This window comes from Rattus norvegicus, chromosome 18 (assembly GCF_021556685.1).
Source record: "Rattus norvegicus strain SHRSP/BbbUtx chromosome 18, alternate assembly SHRSP_T2T, whole genome shotgun sequence".
In the NCBI taxonomy this organism is placed as follows: Eukaryota; Metazoa; Chordata; class Mammalia; order Rodentia; family Muridae; genus Rattus; species Rattus norvegicus.
In genome coordinates, this window is record NC_141551.1 from 67,289,134 (window position 1) to 67,315,831 (window position 26,698).

The 26,698-nt window shown below is 38.6% G+C and overlaps 1 protein-coding gene across 2 annotated transcripts in view; it reads right to left on the bottom strand.

Annotated features, from left to right (window-relative positions):
• The window catches only part of Dcc (DCC netrin 1 receptor), a 1,119,339-nt gene that overhangs the window by 407,431 nt on the left and 685,210 nt on the right, over window positions 1-26,698 (bottom strand). For both annotated transcript variants that reach the window (XM_087592178.1, NM_012841.2), the window contains 1 exon segment: window positions 26,471-26,591. In XM_087592178.1, coding sequence (XP_087448304.1) covers window positions 26,471-26,591 — 121 coding nt within the window.

Sequence of the window (26,698 nt, forward strand, 5' to 3'; positions counted from 1 at the left end):
ATCCCTTATGTGTTTCTGAGGTCAGAGTTCAAAACCTGTCATACAGTCAAATGTGTTGAGATGAGAAAACCCTCAAAGAGTCCTCTCTTGTTTGTTTACCAGAGACAACAATCATTTACTGTACACAGGGAAATATACATCTAGTCTCTTTTGATTGGTAGATTTGTGGTCTAGCACTCATTCAAGCTAACATCAAGGAGGCAAGATACCTTCCTTCTAGTGATACCTCAGGGCACATGTATTTCAATCATGCCTGCAGAGTTCGTAGTTTTGAGCCAATGTCTAGCGTCCACAGTACTACTTCTAACTGTTAGACTGTAAGAGAATGCAACACCATTACGTGATGGTATTTAGAGCTCTACCTATATAAAGTAGACGACTTCCTCAAATGCATTTTTTTTCCTCTCACCTCCCTTATTTACGAATACGTCACTAAAAACCTAGGCTGAAATCACAGGTAAAAAAAAGATAATTATTTTCACACTAAAAATGTTTCTCAGCACCTTTGTTACATGTGCATTTTAAATGATGTGGATGACAGGTAAGAGGAAACAGAGTCCAATGACATGAATGTTAGATGCTACCCACACTGGAAACTGATATGAAATCTTTAATTTTATAGTGCTAACAGGGTAAGTTAATGGAAAGAATGATCATATCAACAAAACTTAATTGGGACAACATTACAAAATATGTCTGTAATGCAAAAATGGCTTAGCATGTCTGAAAATTTATCATATGGTGTAAAAATTGGGAAATGAAATATTACTTCACTGGGCTATGCTTCAGTGATTACGTTTTAAATAATTTCATAAAATTGAGAAATTTAACATACAAATTAAATGTATAAACTATAGTTATATAATATGCTTAACTCACTCATTGGACCCAGAAGTTCTATTAGGTATAAGAAAGATATTCTAACTTTCTCTCTAAATCAGTATATGTAATGAGTATAACCTAGGTTGAACTGTGCTTTTATTCATATAAAATGTTTATTAAATGTATTTTGCAAGTATTTATGGCAAAAGGGGAGAGATAAAAAGTTGCCTGTCAGACACGAATGCTGTACCTAATCTATTTATGGAGAAACCTTCACTTATTGTCACAGTAAGAGGCAGAGGACTAAACCCTTCCTGTTTTCTGATCAGAGGGTAACTATCTTTTGCCTAGTTCTTTTTGTTCGTTTGTTTGTTTGTTTGTTTTTGTTTTTCTCCTTTAATGAGAAGAGATACGAGAGCAACAGAGCTATGTAAGGGGAAAGAATTATTTTGTTATATAGTAATTCCAATATTGCTTCACTTTATAAGTGTTGAGATAATGAGTCATTTTTTCACACACTAGTAAGGATAATCTGGCCTCATTTACTGTAAACAATATACAGTTGCATAGTTAGCTACCAAAACCTGTGCATATCGTCAAGCTTTAAAAGTTAGCAAGTATGCACATCATTGTTCATTGATAGATGGTTGTTTTATATTTAAAGTAAAAGATACCCGGGTGTTAGCTTTGTTGATTCTAAAAGCCCACACAAAATAATGGGAAGTAATCGCTAGAAGTGATGATGACGTCAGTGTCTGGAAACTCTAGCGAGCACTGATTTCCATAAAAGGTGCTGGTGAAACAGAGTCAACAAAGACAGTATAAAAAGCAAAGGACTTGCTTTGTCTTGCTCAAATCATCATGCTTGTCTCTCCTAATTATGAAGCCCACGATGACACAGACTGTGTTTTAAAGGATGAGCATTATGACAAACTCCTTTAAACAAGTCCCTTTCCCGGGCCTGTGACAGAAAGCCAACATCAGCAAAGTGGCATGCTAGAGGAGGCTGGGGGATACCTCCCTTTTTTCACGTGACCAGGTAGCTTCATCTCCCTACACTATTAAAAGGGGGATGCATACTTAATCAATTAGAAACCATCTCTGTGAGAGACTGCTCTCAGAGAAGCTTGTTAAGTAATGTTTTCTTCACTCTCAAGAAGGTAGCACCTACCCAATTCAGAACTCTATTATCACAGGACATGAGATTTGTTGAATCGGAAGCTTGTGTAGCCTGAGAGTTTTAGTGAAATGTCAGCATTATTCGGTTTGGGGTTTGGATTTGTTTGTTCTCTTTTGAGGAATAAAAGTTTTGTTTTCTTTTATCTAGATACATATTATTTATTACAGACTATATTCTGATTAGGGGTTAGGTAAAACAAAGATTTAGATAGGAGCTGGGCAAGGCATCCAACAGAAGGAAAAGTCAGGAAGAGAAGGCATGGAATGAGAGACATACTTGCTCAAGTACTCATGAGTGTCATAAAAGAACTAAGCTGAAAGCTATCAAATCTATGTGGAGGACTTGGTGCAGCCCTGTGCAGCCCTGATTCAGTCTCTGTGAGTGGGATGGTCTTTTACACTTTAAAAACCATGAGGGTGACAGGAGCCGGATGTAGATCGCTCCTGAGAGACACAGCCAGAATACAGCAAATATAGAGGCGAATGCCAGCAGCAAACCACTGAACTGAGAATAGGTCCCCTATTGAAGGAATCAGAGAAAGAACTGGAAGAGCTTGAAGGGGCTCGAGACCCCAAAAGTACAACAATGCCAAGCAACCAGAGCTTCCAGGGACTAAGCCACTACCTAAAGACTATACATGGACTGACCCTGGACTCTGACCCCATAGGTAGCAATGAATATCCTAGTAAGAGCACCAGTGGAAGGGGAAGCCCTGGGTCCTGCTAAGACTGAACCCCCAGTGAACTAGTCTATGGGGGGAGGGCGGCAATGGGGGGAGGGTTGGGAGGGGAACACCCATAAGGAAGGGGAGGGGGGAGGGGGATGTTTGCCCGGAAACCGGGAAAGGGAATAACACTCGAAATGTATATAAGAAATACTCAAGTTAATAAAAAAAAAGAAAAAAAAGAAAAAAAAACATGAGGGTGAAACACTGAATGAATTTCAATATTGCAAGTCACCAATTAGTAAGAAATTAAAACTCTTTAGCTGAAAAAAAAAACCTATCTATTTTTCTTGTCATCTGCACAAATAATTTATGTTTATTTAAATTTATCTTTTAAAAGTGCTAATTTCCCAATGTGCAGGATGCCTGATTGAGCTCACAGTAGACTGTGTCAGCAAACCAGTACCGGAGAAAGCAGGTCTAATCCAGAGCAGGTGTGACCTTCACAGACTTGACTTTAGTACCCTCATTCCATCAGTCAGAATCCAATTCCAAAAAGATTCTACAGCCCTCAAAATAGTGCCACAAATCTGAGTGCTGAATACCCTCTCCGAACTCATGTACCCTCTCACAGGTCTTACCTCAGCAAAACTTCATGAGAGTCTGGCTCAACGAAACATCAGGGAAGTCTATATCACACGACACAACCAAATACTTGCCAATTACTGTACTTAGGAGCAAGCTACTATCTTTCCAATGTGGATGGCTCTGCTAATTAGATTTTCAGTTTTCTATATTAAAAGTCAAATGCTGCTAAAGACCCATAAACCCGCAGCGTGCGTATGTGCATTGCATATATTGAGGAAGATGGGATAATTTAAACAACACACTTCAAAGCCTCTACTGAAATAAGTCACATCCCTGCTACTTGGGACAATGTATCATCCTTTGAGAAGGGCAAACTTTAGAAATTATTAGATTATTTTCTGAGATAGTGAATTAGTATTCATCAGTATTGGAACTCCCGTATCTATGGTGCCTTAGAGACTGGAGTGACTACGAAAAAGTACACATTTCAATTCAAGAAACTAAACCCTTAAAGAAAAGAAACTAAATCTTCTATGTCAACCGTCCCAACCCCACATCATTCCAAGGCTTTAAAAATCACAAGGAAGAAGGAAACCCTCGAAGAGACTGTTGAATTGAATTCCGGAAGACGTTACAATTTACAAATCTTGGTAATCATTCCTACAGTGATCTGCTTATGTCTTGTCACATGTGTCAGGATACACACACACACACACACACACACACACACACACACACACATGCACACACACACACATACACACACACATAAAATTCATACTTGTAAGGAATTCTTAATTCAAAAATTAGCTGTCTATAATTCAGGCAAAACAACGAATATGCTTAAAAGTTTCTCAAATAAGGGTGAGTGAAAGGGAAAGTTCTCAAAATAAAGGCACTGGTAGATATCTGTTTATCCACATCATGAATATAAGACATTGACTGACTTTACCGCCCAGTGTAAAATGTTCCCCTTTACCAAGTAGCTGATGCTTTTAAATCACTAATTTGAATCACACACTATAAACAGGCTTTGTGCATTAAAAAAATCAGAAGTTAGCTTTCTTTTATGTTTATGGCTGTGCATGTAGCATTGTAGTATACTTCAGTCCATACATGTGGATAGGGCAGAGCCGTATTCCTCTAATGTTCAGTCCCCTATCTTTGAGATAAGGACTCTCACTTACCTTTTAAATCTAGACACACTGGCAAGTGAGTGCCAGAGATCTGTCTATCTCTGATACTCAGCAAGGATCTTGCAGATGTTTACAGATGTGTGCTTCTGCGTGAGGGTCCACAAAAGCTCTAGGATTTACAAACAGTTCTTTATACTACATAGTGGGCACTTTACTCACAGCCCCCTCTCCAGCCATTCGCATTTTAAAGAAAACTTGTTCGCCATATCAAACTGTATCCACAAAGAAAGAAACCTCGTCATTCAAGGCACAGCACTCAAATATTTATTTCCTGAAGCAAGCACACTGTAAAATCAATTTGTGAACTCATTACGTAAATCCATACTAAAGTATTTAGTCTATGTTTAACACTCGATGAGGATAGGCAAGGTAAGTTAAATGGATTTTATTTATAGGTTGCCAAAGTTAATCCTTCCAATTCTGGTTTATTTATCAGGGCCTGCTCCAGACAGAAGGGGAGGCAGAGGAAGAAGAAAGAGATGTGACCATTCTTACCTTCAACTGCTTAAAGCTAATCAAATCAATGTGTTGCAGCCCACCACTGATAGCACTCAGGACCACTTTATGTTAATGTGCAATGCTTTAACTTGGTATTCCATCATGGCAGTACAATGAGGCCCTTCCTCAAAGGGAGTAAATGTGTCCAGCAGAAAGGAATCATTTCATCAGTAGGAGAATGGCCCACTTATATACTATCAAGGAACTAGAGATGCATAATACAACCCTGTCACAATCCCCCTTAAGCTTTTCATTAGCATCAGCAAAGCCAATAAGATCCCGCAGTCCCTGGCAGCATCAAAAGTGTCTTTCTAATTCAAATGCTAACGTCTACACGTGTCTTCCTTTATGCTGTTCCTTTGAGTCCCTCTTTCTCCACAGAGGTGGAGTTGTAGGCACTCAGTCCCATCATGGATAGTGTGAAATCATTTACGTTCATTTTTCTCTTTTCTCTTCTAACTACTACTGCCGCTCTCTCTCCCTCTCCCCCTCTCTCTCTCTCTCTCTCTCTCTCTCTCTCTCTCTCTCTCTCTGTAGATGTGGAAAATGTCCTTACAATACCTGACATAAACTACTGAAAGAACACTCTTCTGTTTTCACAATTTCTACTTTTATTTCCTGTGACTACCAATGCATCTTAGAATGACATATCTTTTACAAGAGTTGAACAAGGGGACACACAGAAGTGGGCAGGGTCTGGAGGAAGATTAGGAGGTCTCAAATCTAACAAAGAACTCTAGGTAATTAACATTTACTGAGAATAGGAATTATTGTCACTCCCAAGGAAGAGCATGCCAACTGATACTTCAATACCAAATAATTAGTAATATATTACTAATTATTTATTATTTAATCAAATCAATATGTAATATTATTATAATATATATGTAACACTATATAAACTGAGCAAGGTATATTTGTATATTTGCATATATATTATAATATTTGTGTGTCCATGTAGCACAGACATATATGGTAGATAGCATAAATACCAGAATATATATGTAATAATAATTTATGAATATAAGAGCCCATGAGTTTAAAAGAGAGCAAGAGTATATGTGAAGGGTTTGGATGGAAAGGGAATGGGGGAAAATATGGTATTTTTAACATCTCAAAAAATAAGAGAAATAATTTTGAAAGTAAAAATAAAGTGAGCTTAAAAGAAATACCTAGAAATACACCTATCGCTCACATACAACCCATCAAGGCACTATGCAATGCAGATCAAACTCTAATTTTCTATGCCCCCTCCAAAAGCCATTTAGGTTCCAGTTAGTCCAATCACCCCAGCCTTCCAGAATGTCATTCTCTGAACATATACTTCTAATTCTGCTCTGTCCCTATACTGCCTATACAAACCACTGTTCCTTCTACAAACCATTTTCACGCCATCGTGACAGCTTAGATATCAATTCTCCCAAATTATAGCCCCAACTCTCATAGAAAAAGCTACCCACGACCCTTTGTGAGCTACTTCTACTGTGATATAAGCGTACTCCTTGTACCCACAATGGTTTTTTTTTCCTAAAGACAAAAGTGCTGATCACACTAGAGAAATCCAAAGGCAATTTCTTCTAGAATAGTGTTTCACTTGCTGAGAATCCGGTCACTTAGTATGCAGTTGCGTTGGTTTTGTTCCCTCTGATAGAAAAAAGCCAAAAATTATTTACCGCTCTCTCGGCATGAATTCCCAAAGGGACATCTGTTCCTAGCTAAACAAACATGTTTTAATAAAATATATGCAATCTGATCAGAATTGGGTTCATAGGCTCGTGTCAAATAGTGAGAAGTCTTAAGTGCAGCAGAAAAGCAAGTGTCTGTGTCAGAAACTGGACATAGGGTTCATGCGAGCCAGGGGCTTATGTCTGGGCTACCGATTGTTATCAAGGCCTCTTTCCCTTTATGAAATAAAGAAGCCAGAAGAGGAATATAAACTAATATACACGATAGTGGTACTTGTCTCTTTGTTCTTGCGAATAAGTGCCATTTTGTTAGGAGAAAATTTCATATAAGGTCATTGCTCCCCCCTCCTCCATACTGTCTGTCACACATTGACAGCTTTCTATGCACACATCATGCTGATTTTTTAAGTATAAGGAACATCTCATATGATTAGAGTGTGTGTCATTATTTGTCTGGAAATACTATCAATTCATAGAGCACAAAGTTTCTATCCAACTTCATTTATAAAGTATTATGTTTTATTTGAACATGGGCCATGGTAAATTTCAAGTGAACCTTCTAAAACTTTACAACATGTATAACTTTGACCATCCTATGGATGGGAAACTATCTTGGCAATATTTTCAGTGAAAGGTGTAGACATCCATGAACTGGTGATGAATATTACTTACTAGAATGGAGCAAAGAGTATTTGTATATAATATACCAGCCACTTAGCCTTATCAGTTAATTACTATGATTGCTTTTATTGGACAGTATAAAAGGTTAAAGATGCCAATCTAATATAATAAGAAGACAAAAATTGTCTATTTTCTTTTTTAAAAAGGTAATTTTGTTCCTGCCAGCTCCTCGCTTAAAAGTGAACAAAATAAAACTGTAAGTTGTAAAGTGCTTTAATACAGTAGGAAGCTTTTCATTTTCTGTCATAAATGGTATTATTATCCGTCTAAGATATGGTTAAAGTAAGAAAATATTAGCACACTCAACATGGGCTCTGTTAGACTTTTAAGGATAATTAGCTGAAATAATGAAACTTTCCATAAAAGAATCTGCCATTCCCAATCTGTATTCCAGCTCCATGCATGTATACCTTCCCCGAGTGTTTGAAAAGTATTTAGTAATTAACAAACATTAGATGTTCCCTATGCACTAATTAAAATCATTAATTAATATCATTTGCCTCAAGTTCATTAACTGTTAAACCAACCATTCATGGATGGCAAGGTGCTGCAGGAAAGAACTCTTTCACTACAGACAGAAAAACAAATCTAAATCTCTCCATGTGGGGCAGTAACAATACACCAAGGGCAACTCCAGTGCTAGGAACCATAGTTCCCCTTTCTGTTAATTCTCCATCCTCTGTATACTCTAGCATAGCAGATCTTAACTTTCTAAGGCTGCAACCCGTTATTACACATCCCAAATCTGTTCTGACAACTCAAGCTTTTCCCATTGATCTGATCAGACTTATATGTGGACAAGTTTATAAGTCAGATAGACGCCTTCAAAGTTATATGGCCTTGGGCATTCAGGTGACCCCATTAATGAAAAGACTTTCCTCATCCACAAAGGTTGACTTTACCTCTGTGATGGTTTGTTTGCATATGGTTGGCCCAGGGAGTGGCACAATTAGATGATGTGGCCTTGTTGGAGGAAGTGTGTCACTGTGGGGGTGGGCTTGGAGACCCTCCTCTTAGCTACCTGAGGATGCTGAGTCTGTTTCTGCCTTCCTTCAGGCGAAGATGTGGAGCTCAATTTGTCCTGCACCATGCCAGCCTGGATGCTGCCGTGCTGCCATGCTGCCACCTTGATGATAAGGGACTGAACCTCTGAACCTATAAGCCAGCCCCAATTAAATGTTGACCTTACATTGGTCATGGTGTCTGTTCACAGCAATAAGACCCTAACCAACACAACCTCCCTGATTGTATTATAGGCATGAATCAGGTACTGTGCCACTGAGATGCTGGGATTTAATATAGCACCTAGCAATTGGTGAACTCAAGACAGGTTTATATCATAGTCAGAGCTGGTTGTACTACTCCTACAGTCACTTCTTAGTACGGATTTTACCTGCCTTCTTTCCATCTACGAAATGAAAAGAGTTATATTTTCTAAGCCGTATTATCCTAATGGTGAATGGAATATTTTTTAAATTGTATCAAGTCTTTGACATAAGCTCATTCTTCAAAATGTTATTTTAGTTTGTGCTGTTTCGTTTGTGTTGATCTCTTCCCTCGGTAGAACAGATTATAACTATTGACATTTTTTATAAGCTAAAATAATCCACCTTTTTAAATTTTTCTTCAGATATCCAAGTAAAGAAAGCATACCCCCTAAGGCATTTTTAGTGATTGAAGGAGTAGACGACATTCTGAGTAGTTTGGGAGCCAAATCCCTTGCATGTTGTATTTTTCCTTGAAGCTTGTCTGATGGTATTTCTAATTACATACTTTAATTTTTAAAACTGCCACATAGGTTTTGGTTGAAATATCACTGTGGAGTTTCATTTCCACTTGACTTGTAGGGTACGATCTATTTTATAAAAGGTATAGTCTACTAAAAATCTTATTCTAAAGTTTATATATTAAATATCTACTGTGCAGTGTATTTATATTTCAACATTGCAATTTTCATTGCACTTTTTATCTTATCAGATCACATGCTGGGAAAATCACAAAGAACAGGGGCTCTTAGAACATTCTAAATAATGGTATTCCTATCATACTCTAATGTGATTCAACAATCCTGTCATCAAAAGCTAGTCAGAGCCTGGGGGAGTGAATAACCACAAACTTAGCTAAATGTGGTTCATATTATGTTTGCTGTGCCAGAAGCCATATCTTCATCTACAGCAGATTAACATAACCTCCAGTGAAACATTTTTAACCACAGCGATGTGCTTTTTCAGCCTTACAAGAAAGGATAATCAAACATCTTCATTTACTGGGATGCAAAGGCACTATTCATTTATAGCCACGCCCCAGGGATCTGCTAACTCTCCTGTTCTGTCTTGACTTCGTCCAAAGGGACCTGGTCAGTCCACTTACTATGCAATCTACTTTACTTGCCCATTATACTGATAAGATCATTTTAGTCAGATCAACTGAGCAAGAAATGACAACTTCTTGGGATGCTCTGGTGAAAAAACGTGCCTAGAGAGTAGGAGATAAAATCAGTGATGATGGTATGGCCTGTTATACCTGTAGAGAGTTTAGTGGGAAACATCATCATTACATAAGTTCTATAAGTGAGGAGAAATTTCGTATATTACACTTCCATATACATTAATTGAATTTGGGACTTTTAGGCAACACGTGCCTTTTGCAATAATTTTCCTGATAATTTAAGCATTCTCATTCTTGTGTGGAAACAGGTGTTTTGAACACTCCGAACTAAGCTCTTAGAATCTCTGACATTTGGCCAAATTACCTTGTAGATTCTATAGCATTTATAATTTAGGAAAGAAGAATTTGTGTAGAGATCATGGCAAGCCCCAAGAAGAAGCAACTCTCTCTGTCTCTGTCTCTCTGTCTGTCTCTGTCTCTGTCTTTGTCTGTCTTTCTCTCTGTCTCTCTCTCTCTGTCTCTCTCTCGCACATACATGCACGCGTGCGCGTGCACACACACTCACTCACACACACACACACATAAGGGGACAGACACACATGCACACACATATAGATAGAGGTATATAGAAACATATATATGCACAGAGATGGAGAGAAACATACAAGAAGAGAGGATGAGGGACACATATGTACACATACACACAAAGGAGAGAGCACACACACATACACACACATACACACAGAGGGAGAGAGAGAGATTGAGAGAGAGAGAGAGAGAGAGAGAGAGAGAGAGAGAAATCCTGTGGTTTAACTGATTTGTTAGAGATTGAGGAGTGATATAAAGATTTGGAACACAGAAATTTGAGGGAAGTGTCTTGTCGATGGGTTTCAGGTCCAGCTGGATTGCATCCTTCACAGAAAAAACACCAATCAAGTGATCATGTACTGAAAGAAATCCATCAGGTTGAGTACTCACTCCATATGTAGAAGTAGAACATTTGAGGAAGCCAATTGTAGACAATATCCTAAAAAGATGGAGTGGCTACCACTGGCATAGAGTATATTCTCTAACTCAATGACCATTATCTAGTGTCATGGATAGTGACACTACAGTATATGTATAGTGTTATAAGTAGACACAAGAAACTGGGATAGTTGTGGGCCTAGTCAACATCATTCCTGTTGACCCACACTTTAGGAGTCTATTTTTGGTTCTTGTAACCAGAATGGATTCTATGGATTTAGAAACTCTCAGTCTCAGAGGACAACTATAAGTCCTTGAAGGTGTTTGGTCACTTCAGACAAGCCAAAATACAATCCTACATAGAATAATAAGTTAAGTTCCATGGGTAAGGAAATAGGAATAAGCATAAAGGACACTATGGCCACCAACTGCAGAGTTCCTTTAATGAACTAGTCACCAATGTAATGATGAAATGACTCCTAGATATCTATGAACTGTGAAGAAAATGACTAATTGTTTTAACAAGACTATAGACAGATATCAATGTTAAGTCTAAAATGGTCCCCACAAAATGGTAGTGATGGTAATAATATCATAATTTGAAGGATACTGACCCAGCAAACAGAAGGGTTGTCATTTTATAAATAGAAGCCTAATTTCAGCATTTCATTGTAAATCTCCTAAAATAAGTTTCTGTTTAATACCCTTATGCCAAAAAGACAACTACCTTGGGCAATAGCATCTAGTTCTCCCTCAATCCAGAAAGAGTGCATCATCTCAAAAGCCCCATCCTTGACTACCATAAAAAAAATCCACCTTTTCCCAACATTTTGCTCCTCTCTGATATCCCTACTACAATTAGAAATAGACTTGCATTTCAATGTCCAATAAAGCTTTGTTATCACTGAACAATCCAGCTCAGTGTTTTCATTGTGCCTTTGGTTCCATACAAAGAAAGGCCTGTCGGTGCTAAGAGTCTTCAAGAGCACATTTCCTAGAGCAACGTCAAAAACCAGGAACATAGAAGATCACCATTCCTGAGGTAGAGGGATAGCTGGGAATTGGGAGGGAAATACGGGTGACCTGATAAGGGAACTGGAAATTGAAGAACACCACTTAGTGAGAAAAGAGGCAGATAAATACAAAAGATGAAAAATAGCAGTCATAAAAATCATATTATTAAACTGTTAACCCAAAACCCATAGTATACACAACTCACTGTATATTATGCACATGCTTATATATATATATATATATATATATATATATATATATATATATAATTTTAATAAGATTATCTCCTCTGTGCTGACTCTGCTCCCTTTTAGAGCCAAAGTCTATCAAATAAAAATGCCAAAATGAGGCATAAGAATCTTTTGAGTTGTTGGTCAGGGTTGCCCAAGAGAATCCAAAACACAAAGACATTGATATTGCCCTAGATTGGAAGTGGAAGTGGAAGGTAAGTCCCTAGCGCTGAATACACCATGAATTTCAGATTCAAGGCTCAGAGGTCCCTGAGGTGGGAACTGAACCAAATACCCCTGTCCTGAAGTCTAACTTTTATGGTACCGGAAGGTGCTAAGCATGCTTCAAAGGAGAGAAGCAATCAAAAGTCTGACACATATAATACATGTTTGAATCACAACAATAACCATCATGGTTCAGTTACCCTCAGGGATGAATGGTGACACACTTAATTTGATTGGAACAAACTGCTCTCCATGTCTACCCAACAAGGGAAGAAATCATGTGTGGCACTAGTGTGCTCACAGCTAGTAAAGTCATGAATCTTTGCGGTGAACCCACAGCCACTACTTTCTTAACCAGCATAATCCGTAAATACATTTAAAATGTTGGTTCATATACCTACAGCTAAGTGTATCCTTCCCAGTTCATCAAGGACACTTCTAATTGCAGCTGATTAAGACCATTACCTAAAACCACATCCAATCAAAGTGAAAAGTTGTTAAGTCCCAAGGACACATCTGCAATACAACTCCTACCCCTGAGGCTTAGGGAATATCATGGAGGAGGAAGAAGAAAGACCCTAAGGTACAGAGGATCAGAGAGCCTGACATGAGTTTGTGTCTCCTAGGGGTGTCAGAAGGTATAAGCATGAACTCTCACCATCATGGCTACCTAAACATAAGCTTAACAGAGAATACAATAAATATGTTAATGTAGATGAAGAACTACATAACCATGGAATGCTGAGAGCAGGAGAAATGGTCTTCCTTAGGAAAGAACACATCAAATGGTTACATAGTATCAAATGGTCAGCATTGAAAACATTTAGACAAGAAACACCATACAAAGTGAGCAAGCTATACGTATGTATTCAGGAATAGCTAGGTAGGTAGGTAGGTAGGTAGGTAGGTAGGTTGGTAGGTAGGTTGGTAGGTAGGTAGGTAGGTAGGTAGATGTGCACCAACAATTAATTACATAAAAAAAAAGACTATGGTTGAAAAGGAGTGAAAGAGTTTTATGAGAAATTTGGAGGGAGCAAAGGGAAGGAATAAATGATGTAATTCTATTATAATCTTAAAAACATAAAAGAGGGCTGGAGAGATGGCTCTGAGGTTAAGAGCATTGGCTATTTTTCCAGAGGTCCTGAGTTCAATTCCTAGTCACTACATGGTGGCTCACAACCATCTGTGAAGGGATCTGATGCCCTCTTCTGGTGTGTCTGAAGAGTGACAGTGTGTTCACAGACATAAAATAAATCTGATCCCCCTGGTTGAATTAGGGAAAAGCTAGAGGAAGTTAAGGAAGAGAGCAACCCTGTAGGAGGACCAGCAGTCTCAATTAACCTGGACCTCCAGATCTCTTAGACACTGGATCACCAACCAGGCAGCATACACCAGCTCAGGTGTGACCTCCAACATATATACAGCAGAGGACTCCCGGGTCTGGGTTCAATCAGAGAAGATGCACCTAAACCTTAAGAGACTGGTGGTCCCAGGAAGTCTAAAGGTGGGTAGGGTCTAGGGAAGTCTAGGGTAGGTAGGATGGCGACATCCTTGTGGAGACAGAGGTGGGGGGAGTTTGGGTGATAGGGAGGAGGTATGGGATATGGAACCCTCGTGGGTGGGCCAGAATGGGAATAAAATCTAGAGTGTAAAAATAATTAATCAATTAATTAAAAAACATAAAAGAAAAATTTAAGATAAATAAAAATATACCTGGAAATGTAGTTATCAAATTATATGTGTAATTATGAATATTAGTTATTATTTAAGATATTTTCATTCTCTGTGTGTTTTATATGTGGATGTAGCTATCTTAAATGAGTGATTACTTTATAAGTAAGTACAATGTAATATACACAAAAACATTTGGATTCTATGGAAGAATCAACATTTCCTCTTACTCTCTCAATATTTAGCATTTTTAAGAACCACAGATTATAGCATCGTTTGACGTGTTTACCACTAGAGTAGGAGGTGATCAATATTTATGAGTCTCTCACATTTCTCTTGTTGTATGGTTTACAGTTATTGCTGATCTCAATGCACTGCCATCATTTCAGAATTCATTTCTAATGTCAGTGCCTGCCGTACAGCCATAGCCACTTGATTAGCATGGGACTGGCTCCTTGTTTTAAGCGCATGCAGGAGGAAGGACATGGTGAATGACAAGCCTTTGTTTGTTGAGGAGTCTCTGCCTCTATTGAATTGGATGGCAGACTTATTAAAATGAGACGGCAAACTACCCTGAAAATCTTTCCACCAGCAATCATTTTATTTTTCTTTGAAATAGCATTGCTAACTGAATCAAAATCTACAGTTGAAGTGGGCTTAGGCACGAAAACATTTGTTCATTAATTATGTCCTTGGAAGGTAGAAGAAGATAGTAAGATCAAGCTTTTACCTTATTCACCCCAATAGGTACCTATTATTTTAGGCACAAAAAAAAAATGAATTCCATAGTCAACATTTGTGTATCAATTATATTCTCCAGTTCCTTTAAAACACAGTCATTGTCTAAATCCTTTTTTGAGTGTTTGGGTCTGAAAGGGGGAGCTTGTGTCTGGGTTCATATATCTACATCCATGTGATTAGGGCACAGCAGAGGACAATCTCAGTGTAATTACAGCTACCTTCCTCTTTTGTTTAAGACTGGACTTCTGACGGAGCTGGAACTTAGCCTAATATGCCACGCTAGAAGTACAGTCAGGCATCAGCTGGTTTCTCCCATCGTCCTGACAACATCATGGATGTCAAATGTCCATTACTACATATGCTTTATTGATTTGTTTATATGTGTTTGTTTGTGTGGCTTCTGGACATCCAAACTTTTGTCTTCATGCTTCTGGGGCAAGTGTTTTACCACCTGAGTCATCTCCTCAGTCCCCACTTTAATTCTTTGGGTCAATTCCTTATTGCAAATTCTAACTGAGAAATTGGAGCCTTGGGAATTTTTGGTAATGCACCTAGGATGTACAGACCTTCTCAGTATCCAACAGTGTGTAAGGAAGCCAAGTAAGAAAGTAGAGACGGCTGCACAGATCTCCCATTTTCAATGACTTATATAGGGTAAATGACCAAATTGTGGCAAATCTCTATACCATTGTGGACAATAGTTAACCTGAGTGTCCACATTTCTAACAGGAACTGGAAACTTGAATAGGTTGAGCGCTGAACACAAATTTAATATTTTTTTTCATTTTTAGCATAGCAAGCAAAGCATAGCATTTTAATTACATGTATTTATGGCCATATATGAAGAAGCTAATAATTTCAGTTAGTAGCCCTTTTGAAAAATCAGTTCTGTATCTTCTTAGCTAGAATTAATTTTAACTACTTACAAAATATAAATCTACAGAACTGCTGTACTCTATGCTATGACTATAATAGGACCTTATTTCATAATACTGTGTTATACTTTGAGTCATTTGAACTCAGTGAAAGAACTTGGAAGAAGGATATGGCCATTTTAACCAAGTTTATTTTGCATGAGAAAACTCTGGTGACACGTGTGTGAGTTGGTCTGCTAGCATTCTAACCTACTGTGTAGGAATCCTTTTCTAATTTGTTTCCCTGAGTTCCTGGAATAGTTTGGTCATCTTCAAACTACATGGAGCATTTACATGGCAGAGTCTTTGCTCAGGTTAAGAGACAGAGATTCAACTTAATTTGCCACCAGCAGCTACTGTGATGTAGATTGTGTACTTTAGTTTTAGTTACTGGCTCTCCAATATATCTGTGCAGATGTCCTTAAACTGAAAAAAAGAAATGTATTCTAACAGTTCCCGAAGTGTTGTGACTAATTGAAGACTTTTTTGATGCTCTGTAAAATGCCTGTGAATTTATGAGGTGAATCCAACCTTGGAAAATGTATGCCATAATGGCTTATGGCTGGCCTGCAGTTACAGCAGCATTTACCTAGGCACAGGTGCCTGTCTGTTTGGATCCCTAAACTATTTTTCACCTTGATTCCTAACAATTCACAAAAGAAAATACCACAGGTTTCTGATTTTATGTGTTGGTGTTCATGACCAGCAAATTATTTTGGGTAATTCCGGGCTATACGATATGCTACCTTGATAAAATGTTGAAAATGCTGTATCATTTGTAATAGGTAACCTTTTCCAGGGGAAGAGATGTAATTGTTCATTTTTCTAAAGGCCAAGCCAACTTACTTCCTATACTACAGTGAAACTATATCTTGGAACTTACATTAGAGAGAGAAAAACATAAATCATGCATCAAAAAATATGCATTATTAGTGTGGGGCTCCCACACTATATTTTTTCTTGTTTGTTTGATTTGAATAGTTGATCCAACACATTCAAAATTTTAAAGACATGTTCCATTTGTGATCGTCCGGATTCCTCCACACGGCACTTTTCTTCATGGTAGAATATAAGAAGGGTATCTTTTCTTCCCATGAAAATTTTATTCTTTTCTTATATATTTCCATTAAATACATCTCAATTACATAATCTTCTGTGATAAGTAAATTTTTAGTCAGACAATCCTCACTCTGTAACTAGCAAGCTACTTCCAGTGATCTACGGAGGGTACTGTGAAGAGACCATATATGCCCCTTGAAGCTAGAGCCATAACAAATAAATAGAAGGAAATAATATATTGATAATATAATATAATATTATAATATATATTATATATTTCCTTATATATAATATAATATAAGGAAATAATATCATTTGTGCCTGTGTCTTTCATAATCCCCACAAAGTAACTATTAACAGCTCCAAAAATATCTATATATGAAGTTCTTAATTTAATATTCATCTCAGTCCAGTTTAGTAGATGTGGACTCGGGGGTCAGATGAATAATTATTTTACCAAGGTAATGTTTACATATATGCTGCTTGGCTATTGAAAATTCCAAAAGGTGAAATGTTTTATTTTTATGACACTGAACACATCAAGGCCAGGTTCTTTGCTAAGTAGTGTTATTGGATCTATTAGGCACTTAAAGGGTTGTAAATCCACTAAAATGCTTTAATTTATATGTGCCAATGATTATGTGATACAGCTATGTGTTCCTGGTATTCATTAAACTCTGAATGTGCAGGGTTCATCTGTTGTCCCTAGATATACATATAATAAGTCTCAATCCTGCCCTCTGCCCAATGCCCATGCTCTAGTGTCACCCAAGCACCTTTGTTGACAGAGCCTCCTATGCTATAATGATTTTTAATATGCGACCCACTGGATCTTGATCTAGTGAAAATCACACATATATTTCATCTTTTACTATATACATGGTTTAAACATTTTTTTCTGTAAAGAACACTACATCATTAACTGAATTTAATTTAAGATTATTATATTATTGCAATCCCTGAGACACTAATTATTAAAAAGGGGGAAGAACCATCTAGATCTGAGGAACTTCTTGAGGCATATGTAAATGGACACTGGGTTGAACAGGTTATTGTCTTCATTTTGGGAAGAAGCAGATTGCTATGGTGGCCAAGATTAAGTCTAAGCCACAAGTCTACAGATACTCAAAGGATGAGCAGCTGTGCTATGCTGGGCCACAATTTGCCTCAAAATGTATGTTGACCATTTATTGTTTAAATTTAAATAGAGAGTGTTATGTTCTTCACACTGTGGTCCCCTCACTGTTTAATTTATATTTATAGCTGGCCTCCCACCATCTGTGCACAGAGCCCACACTACATCTCTGAGGAATTAGTGGGCTACTATTTGAGGACCAGATTCAGTAGCCAGGATAAAAAGCAATCCATCACTGACGTGGGGAGTGTAAGAGATTCATAGTAATATTCTTACATGTTTTGGGATTTCTCTCTCCACTTTATAACATTTCTTCCTAATTCAATGTTAAATGTAAAAAAAATGATGCCCCAAAGTCTTACTGATAAAACTTCACAAGTAGGTCATGAAAATTGTCATAAGCTGACTTTAGTGAAGAAATAAATACTGTTCCTAGTGCTTGTCCCAGACTCTTTTAGACACTCTTATACCTAAATGAGCCAGAATGTAGAGGGATTACAACAAAAACCAACACCTATTAAAAGAGGAACCTTCTGGTATATGTACAATTTAATGTTAATTATCCTTTTGTTCGGGGGAGCGGAACTATGGAGAGTTAAAAGACAAGAACTGTTTTCCTCACAGTACCTGTTTCTATGTCTATTGCATCAGATGCGTTGGCTTGTTATTTAAATTTTGGGCCAAATAACTCAAACTAGTTTTTAAATTTTTCTTATTTATTTTTATTTTATGTACATTGGTGGTCTCACTGCTCGGATGTCAGTCAGAGGGCACGAGATCCCCTAGAATAGGAGTTACACATAGTTTGTAGCTACCATGATGGTGCCAAGAATTAACCTCGGTCCTCTGGAAGAGCAGCCAGAGCTCTGATCTGCTTAGCCAATCGTGCAGCCCCAGTGTAAGTTACTTTGAAAAGACTTATACTTGGGCATTTGAAAAAAATAGATCAAACAAATCAATCCTGTAAGATATGAGTGTATATAACAAGTAAGCAGAGATGCAAGTAATAGTAAATTTACTGTTTATCTCCAAATGGCTAATAGCTCTGTAATAACAACAACAACAACAACAACAACAACAACAACAACAACAACAACAATAATAATAATAATAATAATAATAATAATAATAATAATGCTTTGTGCTTAGTGCCATTTGTGCTTTTAGTCCCTTGAGTCTATTTCTCAACTCAAGGGACTAAAAGAACATTTCTAGGGTCAGAGAGGGAACTAAGATCTTAGAGTGATGGAAGTCTGTTTTGCTCAAAATATCCTCTTCAAACTCCGCCATCATGGAAAATATGCATAGATCTACCTCAAAAGCACTTTTTTATGTTTTATCAGAGATCTCCTGTTTAGGCATCCTGTTACTAAATATTATCCTCTGCTTTAGCTCCTCGCTTAACTTCACAACTGACTGTGTCTCTTTCTGTCTGTTGGAAGAAAGGACTCATTGGGCAGGGTTTAGCAGGATAGCTTTAGCCTTGATTTACCCTTGTCTCTTTCAAGTGTTTAAATGAGTCTCTTCCTAGTGTTAACTCATTGTACTCATCCCTGCATTGTGAACGGCACAAGAATGTTTCCATCTAGAACACTTTTCTCTTTCTCATGATTAGCATTATTCCACATCATCACACAATGACACACAGCTATACACAGACACAGACACATAGACACACACACACACACACACACACAGAGGGAGAGAGAGAGAGAGAGAGAGAGAGAGAGAGAGAGAGAGAGAGAGAGAGATCTTCCTCAAGAGTATTTCTTGGTATCTCTATTACTGGATCATTTGAAGAAAGAAAAAAAATCAATGAAAACATGAAAAGAGACATATTTCAGAACTTCCACCAATCCTCCAGGTCTACGGGAAGCTGCCAGAGAAGTCCCTGAGCATCTGTGCTCGATTCTGACAACTTACACTGATGCAAGAATGGTTTAAAAGTTCACATATGAGACCCGGTGAGAGAGAGACCCAACCGCCTGGTCAGGTGGGCACTCCTGAGGCTGCAGAGCGGAAGAGACCACCAACACTGCTCACCCCTGCCCACATCCCTGGCCCAAGAGGAAACTGTATAAGGCCTCTGGGCTCCCGTGGGGGAGGGCCCAGGAGCGGCAGGACCCCTGCCACAGACACCGCCGGACCCTGAAGGAAACAGACCGGATAAACAGTTCTCTGCACCCAAATCCCGTGGGAGGGAGAGCTAAACCTTCAGAGAGGCAGACAGGACTGGGAAACCAGAAGAGACTGCTCCCTGCACACACATCTCGGACGCCAGAGGAAAAAGCCAAAGACCATCTGGAACCCTGGTGCACTGAAGCTCCCGGAAGGGGCGGCACAGGTCTTCCTGGTTGCTGCCGCTGCAGAGAGCCCCTGGACAGCACCCCACGAGCAAACCTGAGCCTCAGGACCACAGGTAAGACCAAATTTTCTGCTGCAAGAAAGCTGCCTGGTGAACTCAAGACACAGGCCCACAGGAACAGCTGAAGACCTGTAGAGAGGAAAAACTACACGCCCGAAAGCAGAACACTCTGTCCCCATAACTGACTGAAAGAGAGGAAAACAGGTCTACAGCACTCCTGACACACAGGCTTATAGGACAGTCTAGCCACTGTCAGAAATAGCAGAACAAAGTAACACTAGAGATAATCTGATGGCGAGAGGCAAGCGCAGGAACCCAAGCAACAGAAACCAAGACTACATGCCATCATCGGAGCCCAATTCTCCCACCAAAACAAACATGGAATATCCAAACACACCAGAAAAGCAAGATCTAGTTTCAAAATCATATTTGATCATGATGCTGGAGGACTTCAGGAAAGACCTGAACACACTTAGGGAAGCACAGGAAAACATTAATAAACAAGTAAAAGCCTACAGAGAGGAATCGCAAAAATCCCTGAAAGAATTCCAGGAAAACACAATCAAACAGTTGAAGGAATTAAAAATGGAAATAGAAGTAATCAAGAAAGAACACATGGAAACAACCCTGGATATAGAAAACCAAAAGAAGAGACAAGGAGCTGTAGATACAAGCTTCACCAACAGAATACAAGAGATGGAAGAGAGAATCTCAGGAGCAGAAGATTCCATAGAAATCATTGACTCAACTGTCAAAGATAATGTAAAGCGGAAAAAGCTACTGGTCCAAAACATACAGGAAATCCAGGACTCAATGAGAAGATCAAACCTAAGGATAATAGGTATAGAAGAGAGTGAAGACTCCCAGCTCAAAGGACCAGTAAATATCTTCAACAAAATCATAGAAGAAAACTTCCCTAACCTAAAAAAAGAGATACCCAAAGACATACAGGAAGCCTACAGAACTCCAAATAGATTGGACCAGAAAAGAAACACCTCCCGTCACATAATTGTCAAAACACCAAACACACAAAATAAAGAAAGAATATTAAAAGCAGTAAGGGAAAAAGGTCAAGTAACATATAAAGGGAGACCTATCAGAATCACACCAGACTTCTCGCCAGAAACTATGAAGGCCAGAAGATCCTGGACTGATGTTATACAGACCCTAAGAGAACACAAATGCCAGCCCAGATTACTGTATCCAGCAAAACTCTCAATTAACATTGATGGAGAAACCAAGATATTCCATGACAAAACCAAATTTACACAATATCTTTCTACAAATCCAGCACTACAAAGGATAATAAATGGTAAAGCCCAACATAAGGAGGCAAGCTATACCCTAGAAGAAGCAAGAAACTAATCGTCTTGGCAACAAAACAAAGAGAATGAAAGCACACAAACATAACCTCACATCAAATATGAATATAACGGGAAGCAATAATCACTATTCCTTAATATCTCTCAATATCAATGGCCTCAACTCCCCAATAAAAAGACATAGATTAACAAACTGGATATGCAACGAGGACCCTGCATTCTGCTGCCTACAGGAAACACACCTCAGAGACAAAGACAGACACTACCTCAGAGTGAAAGGCTGGAAAACAACTTTCCAAGCAAATGGTCAGAAGAAGCAAGCAGGAGTAGCCATTCTAATATCAAATAAAATCAATTTCCAACTAAAAGTCATCAAAAAAGATAAGGAAGGACACTTCATATTCATCAAAGGAAAAATCAACCAAGATGAACTCTCAATCCTAAATATCTATGCCCCAAATACAAGGGCACCTACATACGTAAAAGAAACCTTACTAAAGCTCAAAACACACATTGCACCTCACACAATAATAGTGGGAGATTTCAACACCCCACTCTCATCAATGGACAGATCATGGAAACAGAAATTAAACAGTGATGTCGACAGACTAAGAGAAGTCATGAGCCAAATGGACTTAACGGATATTTATAGAACATTCTATCCTAAAGCAAAAGGATATACCTTCTTCTCAGCTCCTCATGGTACTTTCTCCAAAATTGACCATATAATTGGTCCAAAAACGGGCCTCAACAGGTACAGAAAGATAGAAATAATCCCATGCGTGCTATCGGACCACCACGGCCTAAAACTGGTCTTCAATAACAATAAGGGAAGAATGCCCACATATACGTGGAAATTGAACAATGCTCTACTCAATGATAACCTGGTCAAGGAAGAAATAAAGAAAGAAATTAAAAACTTTTTAGAATTTAATGAAAATGAAGATACAACATACTCAAACTTATGGGACACAATGAAAGCTGTGCTAAGAGGAAAACTCATAGCGCTGAGTGCCTGCAGAAAGAAACAGGAAAGAGCATATGTCAGCAGCTTGACTGCACACCTAAAAGCTCTAGAACAAAAAGAAGCAAATACACCCAGGAGGAGTAGAAGGCAGTTAATAATCAAACTCAGAGCTGAAATCAACCAAGTAGAAACAAAAAGGACCATAGAAAGAATCAACAGAACCAAAAGTTGGTTCTTTGAGAAAATCAACAAGATAGATAAACCCTTAGCCAGACTAACGAGAGGACACAGAGAGTGTGTCCAAATTAACAAAATCAGAAATGAAAAGGGAGACATAACTACAGATTCGGAGGAAATTCAAAAAATCATCAGATCTTACTATAAAAACCTATATTCAACAAAATTTGAAAATCTTCAGGAAATGGACAATTTCCTAGACAGATACCAGGTATCGAAGTTAAATCAGGAACAGATAAACCAGTTAAACAACCCCATAACTCCTAAGGAAATAGAAGCAGTCATTAAAGGTCTCCCAACCAAAAAGAGCCCAGGTCCAGACGGGTTTAGTGCAGAATTCTATCAAACCTTCATAGAAGACCTCATACCAATATTATCCAAACTATTCCACAAAATTGAAACAGATGGAGCCCTACCGAATTCCTTCTATGAAGCCACAATTACTCTTATACCTAAACCACACAAAGACACAACAAAGAAAGAGAACTTCAGACCAATTTCCCTTATGAATATCGACGCAAAAATACTCAAAAAATTCTGGCAAACCGAATTCAAGAGCACATCAAAACAATCATCCACCATGATCAAGTAGGCTTCATCCCAGGCATGCAGGGATGGTTTAATATACGGAAAACCATCAACGTGATCCATTATATAAACAAACTGAAAGAACAGAACCACATGATCATTTCATTAGATGCTGAGAAAGCATTTGACAAAATTCAACACCCCTTCATGATAAAAGTCCTGGAAAGAATAGGAATTCAAGGCCCATACCTAAACATAGTAAAAGCCATATACAGCAAACCAGTTGCTAACATTAAACTAAATGGAGAGAAACTTGAAGCAATCCCACTAAAATCAGGGACTAGACAAGGCTGCCCACTCTCTCCCTACTTATTCAATATAGTTCTTGAAGTTCTAGCCAGAGCAATCAGACAACAAAAGGAGATCAAAGGGATACAGATCGGAAAAGAAGAGGTCAAAATATCACTATTTGCAGATGACATGATAGTATATTTAAGTGATCCCAAAAGTTCCACCAGAGAACTACTAAAGCTGATAAACAACTTCAGCAAAGTGGCTGGGTATAAAATTAACTCAAATAAATCAGTTGCCTTCCTCTATACAAAAGAGAAACAAGCCGAGAAAGAAATTAGGGAAACGACACCCTTCATAATAGACCCAAATAATATAAAGTACCTCGGTGTGACTTTAACCAAGCAAGTAAAAGATCTGTACAATAAGAACTTCAAGACACTGAGGAAAGAAATTGAAGAAGACCTCAGAAGATGGAAAGATCTCCCATGCTCATGGATTGGCAGGATTAATATGGTAAAAATGGCCATTTTACCAAAAGCAATCTACAGATTCAATGCAATCCCCATCAAAATACCAATCCAATTCTTCAAAGAGTTAGACAGAACAATTTGCAAATTCATCTGGAATAACAAAAAACCCAGGATAGCTAAAGCTATCCTCAACAATAAAAGGACTTCAGGGGGAATCACTATCCCTGAACTCAAGCAGTATTACAGAGCAATAGTGATAAAAACTGCATGGTATTGGTACAGAGACAGACAGATAGACCAATGGAATAGAATTGAAGACCCAGAAATGAACCCACACACCTATGGTCACTTGATTTTTGACAAAGGAGCGAAAACCATCCAATGGAAAAAAGATAGCATTTTCAGCAAATGGTGCTGGTTCAACTGGAGGGCAACATGTAGAAGAATGCAGATCGATCCATCCTTATCACCCTGTACAAAGCTTAAGTCCAAGTGGATCAAGGACCTCCACATCAAACCAGACACACTCAAACTAATAGAAGAAAAACTAGGGAAGCATCTGGAACACATGGGCACTGGAAAAAATTTCCTGAACAAAACACCAATGGCTTATGCTCTAAGATCAAGAATCGACAAATGGGATCTCATAAAACTGCAAAGCTTCTTTAAGGCAAAGGACACTGTGGTTAGGACAAAACGGCAACCAACAGATTGGGAAAAGATCTTTACCAATCCTACAACAGATAGAGGCCTTATTTCCAAAATATACAAAGAACTCAAGAAGTTAGACCGCAGGGAAACAAATAACCCTATTAAAAAATGGGGTTCAGAGCTAAACAAAGAATTCACAGCTGAGGAATGCCGAATGGCTGAGAAACACCTAAAGAAATGTTCAACATCTTTAGTCATAAGGGAAATGCAAATCAAAACAACCCTGAGATTTCACCTCACACCAGTGCGATTGGCTAAGATCAAAAACTCAGGTGACAGCAGATGCTGGCGAGGATGTGGAGAAAGAGGAACACTCCTCCATTGTTGGTGGGATTGCAGACTGGTAAAACCATTCTGGAAATCAGTCTGGAGGTTCCTCAGAAAATTGGACATTGAACTGCCTGAGGATCCAGCTATACCTCTCTTGGGCATATACCCAAAAGATGCCTCAACATATAAAAGAGACACGTGCTCCACTATGTTCATCGCAGCCTTATTTATAATAGCCAGAAAATGGAAAGAACCCAGATGCCCTTCAACAGAGGAATGGATACAGAAAATGTGGTACATCTACACAATGGAATATTACTCAGCTATCAAAAACAACGAGTTTATGAAATTCGTAGGCAAATGGTTGGAACTGGAAAATATCATCCTGAGTGAGCTAACCCAATCACAGAAAGACATACATGGTATGCACTCATTGATAAGTGGCTATTAGCCCAAATGCTTGAATTACCCTAGATCCCTAGAACAAACGAAACTCAAGACGGATGATCAAAATGTGAATGCTTCACTCCTTCTTTAAATGAGGAAAAAGAATACCCTTGGCAGGGAAGGGAGAGGCAAAGATTAAAACAGAGACTGAAGGAACACCCATTCAGAGCCTGCCCCACATGTGGCCCATACATATACAGCCACCCAATTAGACAAGATGGATGAAGCAAAGAAGTGCAGACCGACAGGAGCCGGATGTAGATCGCTCCTGAGAGACACAGCCAGAATACAGCAAATATAGAGGCGAATGCCAGCAGCAAACCACTGAACTGAGAATAGGTCCCCTATTGAAGGAATCAGAGAAAGAACTGGAAGAGCTTGAAGGGGCTCGAGACCCCAAAAGTACAACAATGCCAAGCAACCAGAGCTTCCAGGGACTAAGCCACTACCTAAAGACTATACATGGACTGACCCTGGACTCTGACCCCATAGGTAGCAATGAATATCCTAGTAAGAGCACCAGTGGAAGGGGAAGCCCTGGGTCCTGCTAAGACTGAACCCCCAGTGAACTAGTCTATGGGGGGAGGGCGGCAATGGGGGGAGGGTTGGGAGGGGAACACCCATAAGGAAGGGGAGGGGGGAGGGGGATGTTTGCCCGGAAACCGGGAAAGGGAATAACACTCGAAATGTATATAAGAAATACTCAAGTTAATTAAAAAAACAAATAAATAAATAAAAAAAAAGTTCACATATTAGCCTTACATATACATGTGTGTATATGCACACAAATCTAAAGTTACACATAATGCTTTTTTATATTTACATGGGATTTTGGAACAAAAGTCAGTCATGTAATAAAGAGACAATAATAACTTATTGGTGGCTTTCTGAAATCGTGGATAATAATGTCCATAAGGTTCTGATTTCATGTTATATGCATGACACATGTTGTGTGTATATTTGTGTGTGTGTATGTGTGTCTGTGTATAGCTGTGTGTCTGTGTGTGATGAGACAGACAGATCTAATATAAAGTTTCTTAGAGGGAATATATCATAAACACACACACACACACACACACACACGTATACCTTGATTATACATACAATTTCATCCTCGCTTTGAGCCCCACGGAAACTATGTGGATGTTAGGAGCAAGCCACACATAATTTCAGCTCTGAGTCCCATAGCTCCCAGGTCTTACCAGGCTTGGGGACAATCAGCTGGGCACTACTTTGGGCATTGCCAGCCTCATTTTCAGCCACACATTGATAAAAGCCTTCATCTGATTTCACCACCCCAAGGATTCGTAAGTTGCTTCCTCCCTAGGGGGAAAAAGGAAAAACGGATGAGATCATTTTGTAAAAGGGGTGAAGACATTATAACAAAATAGACATAGAACACAGAGGAGTTGAGAAAAATCATGAATCTA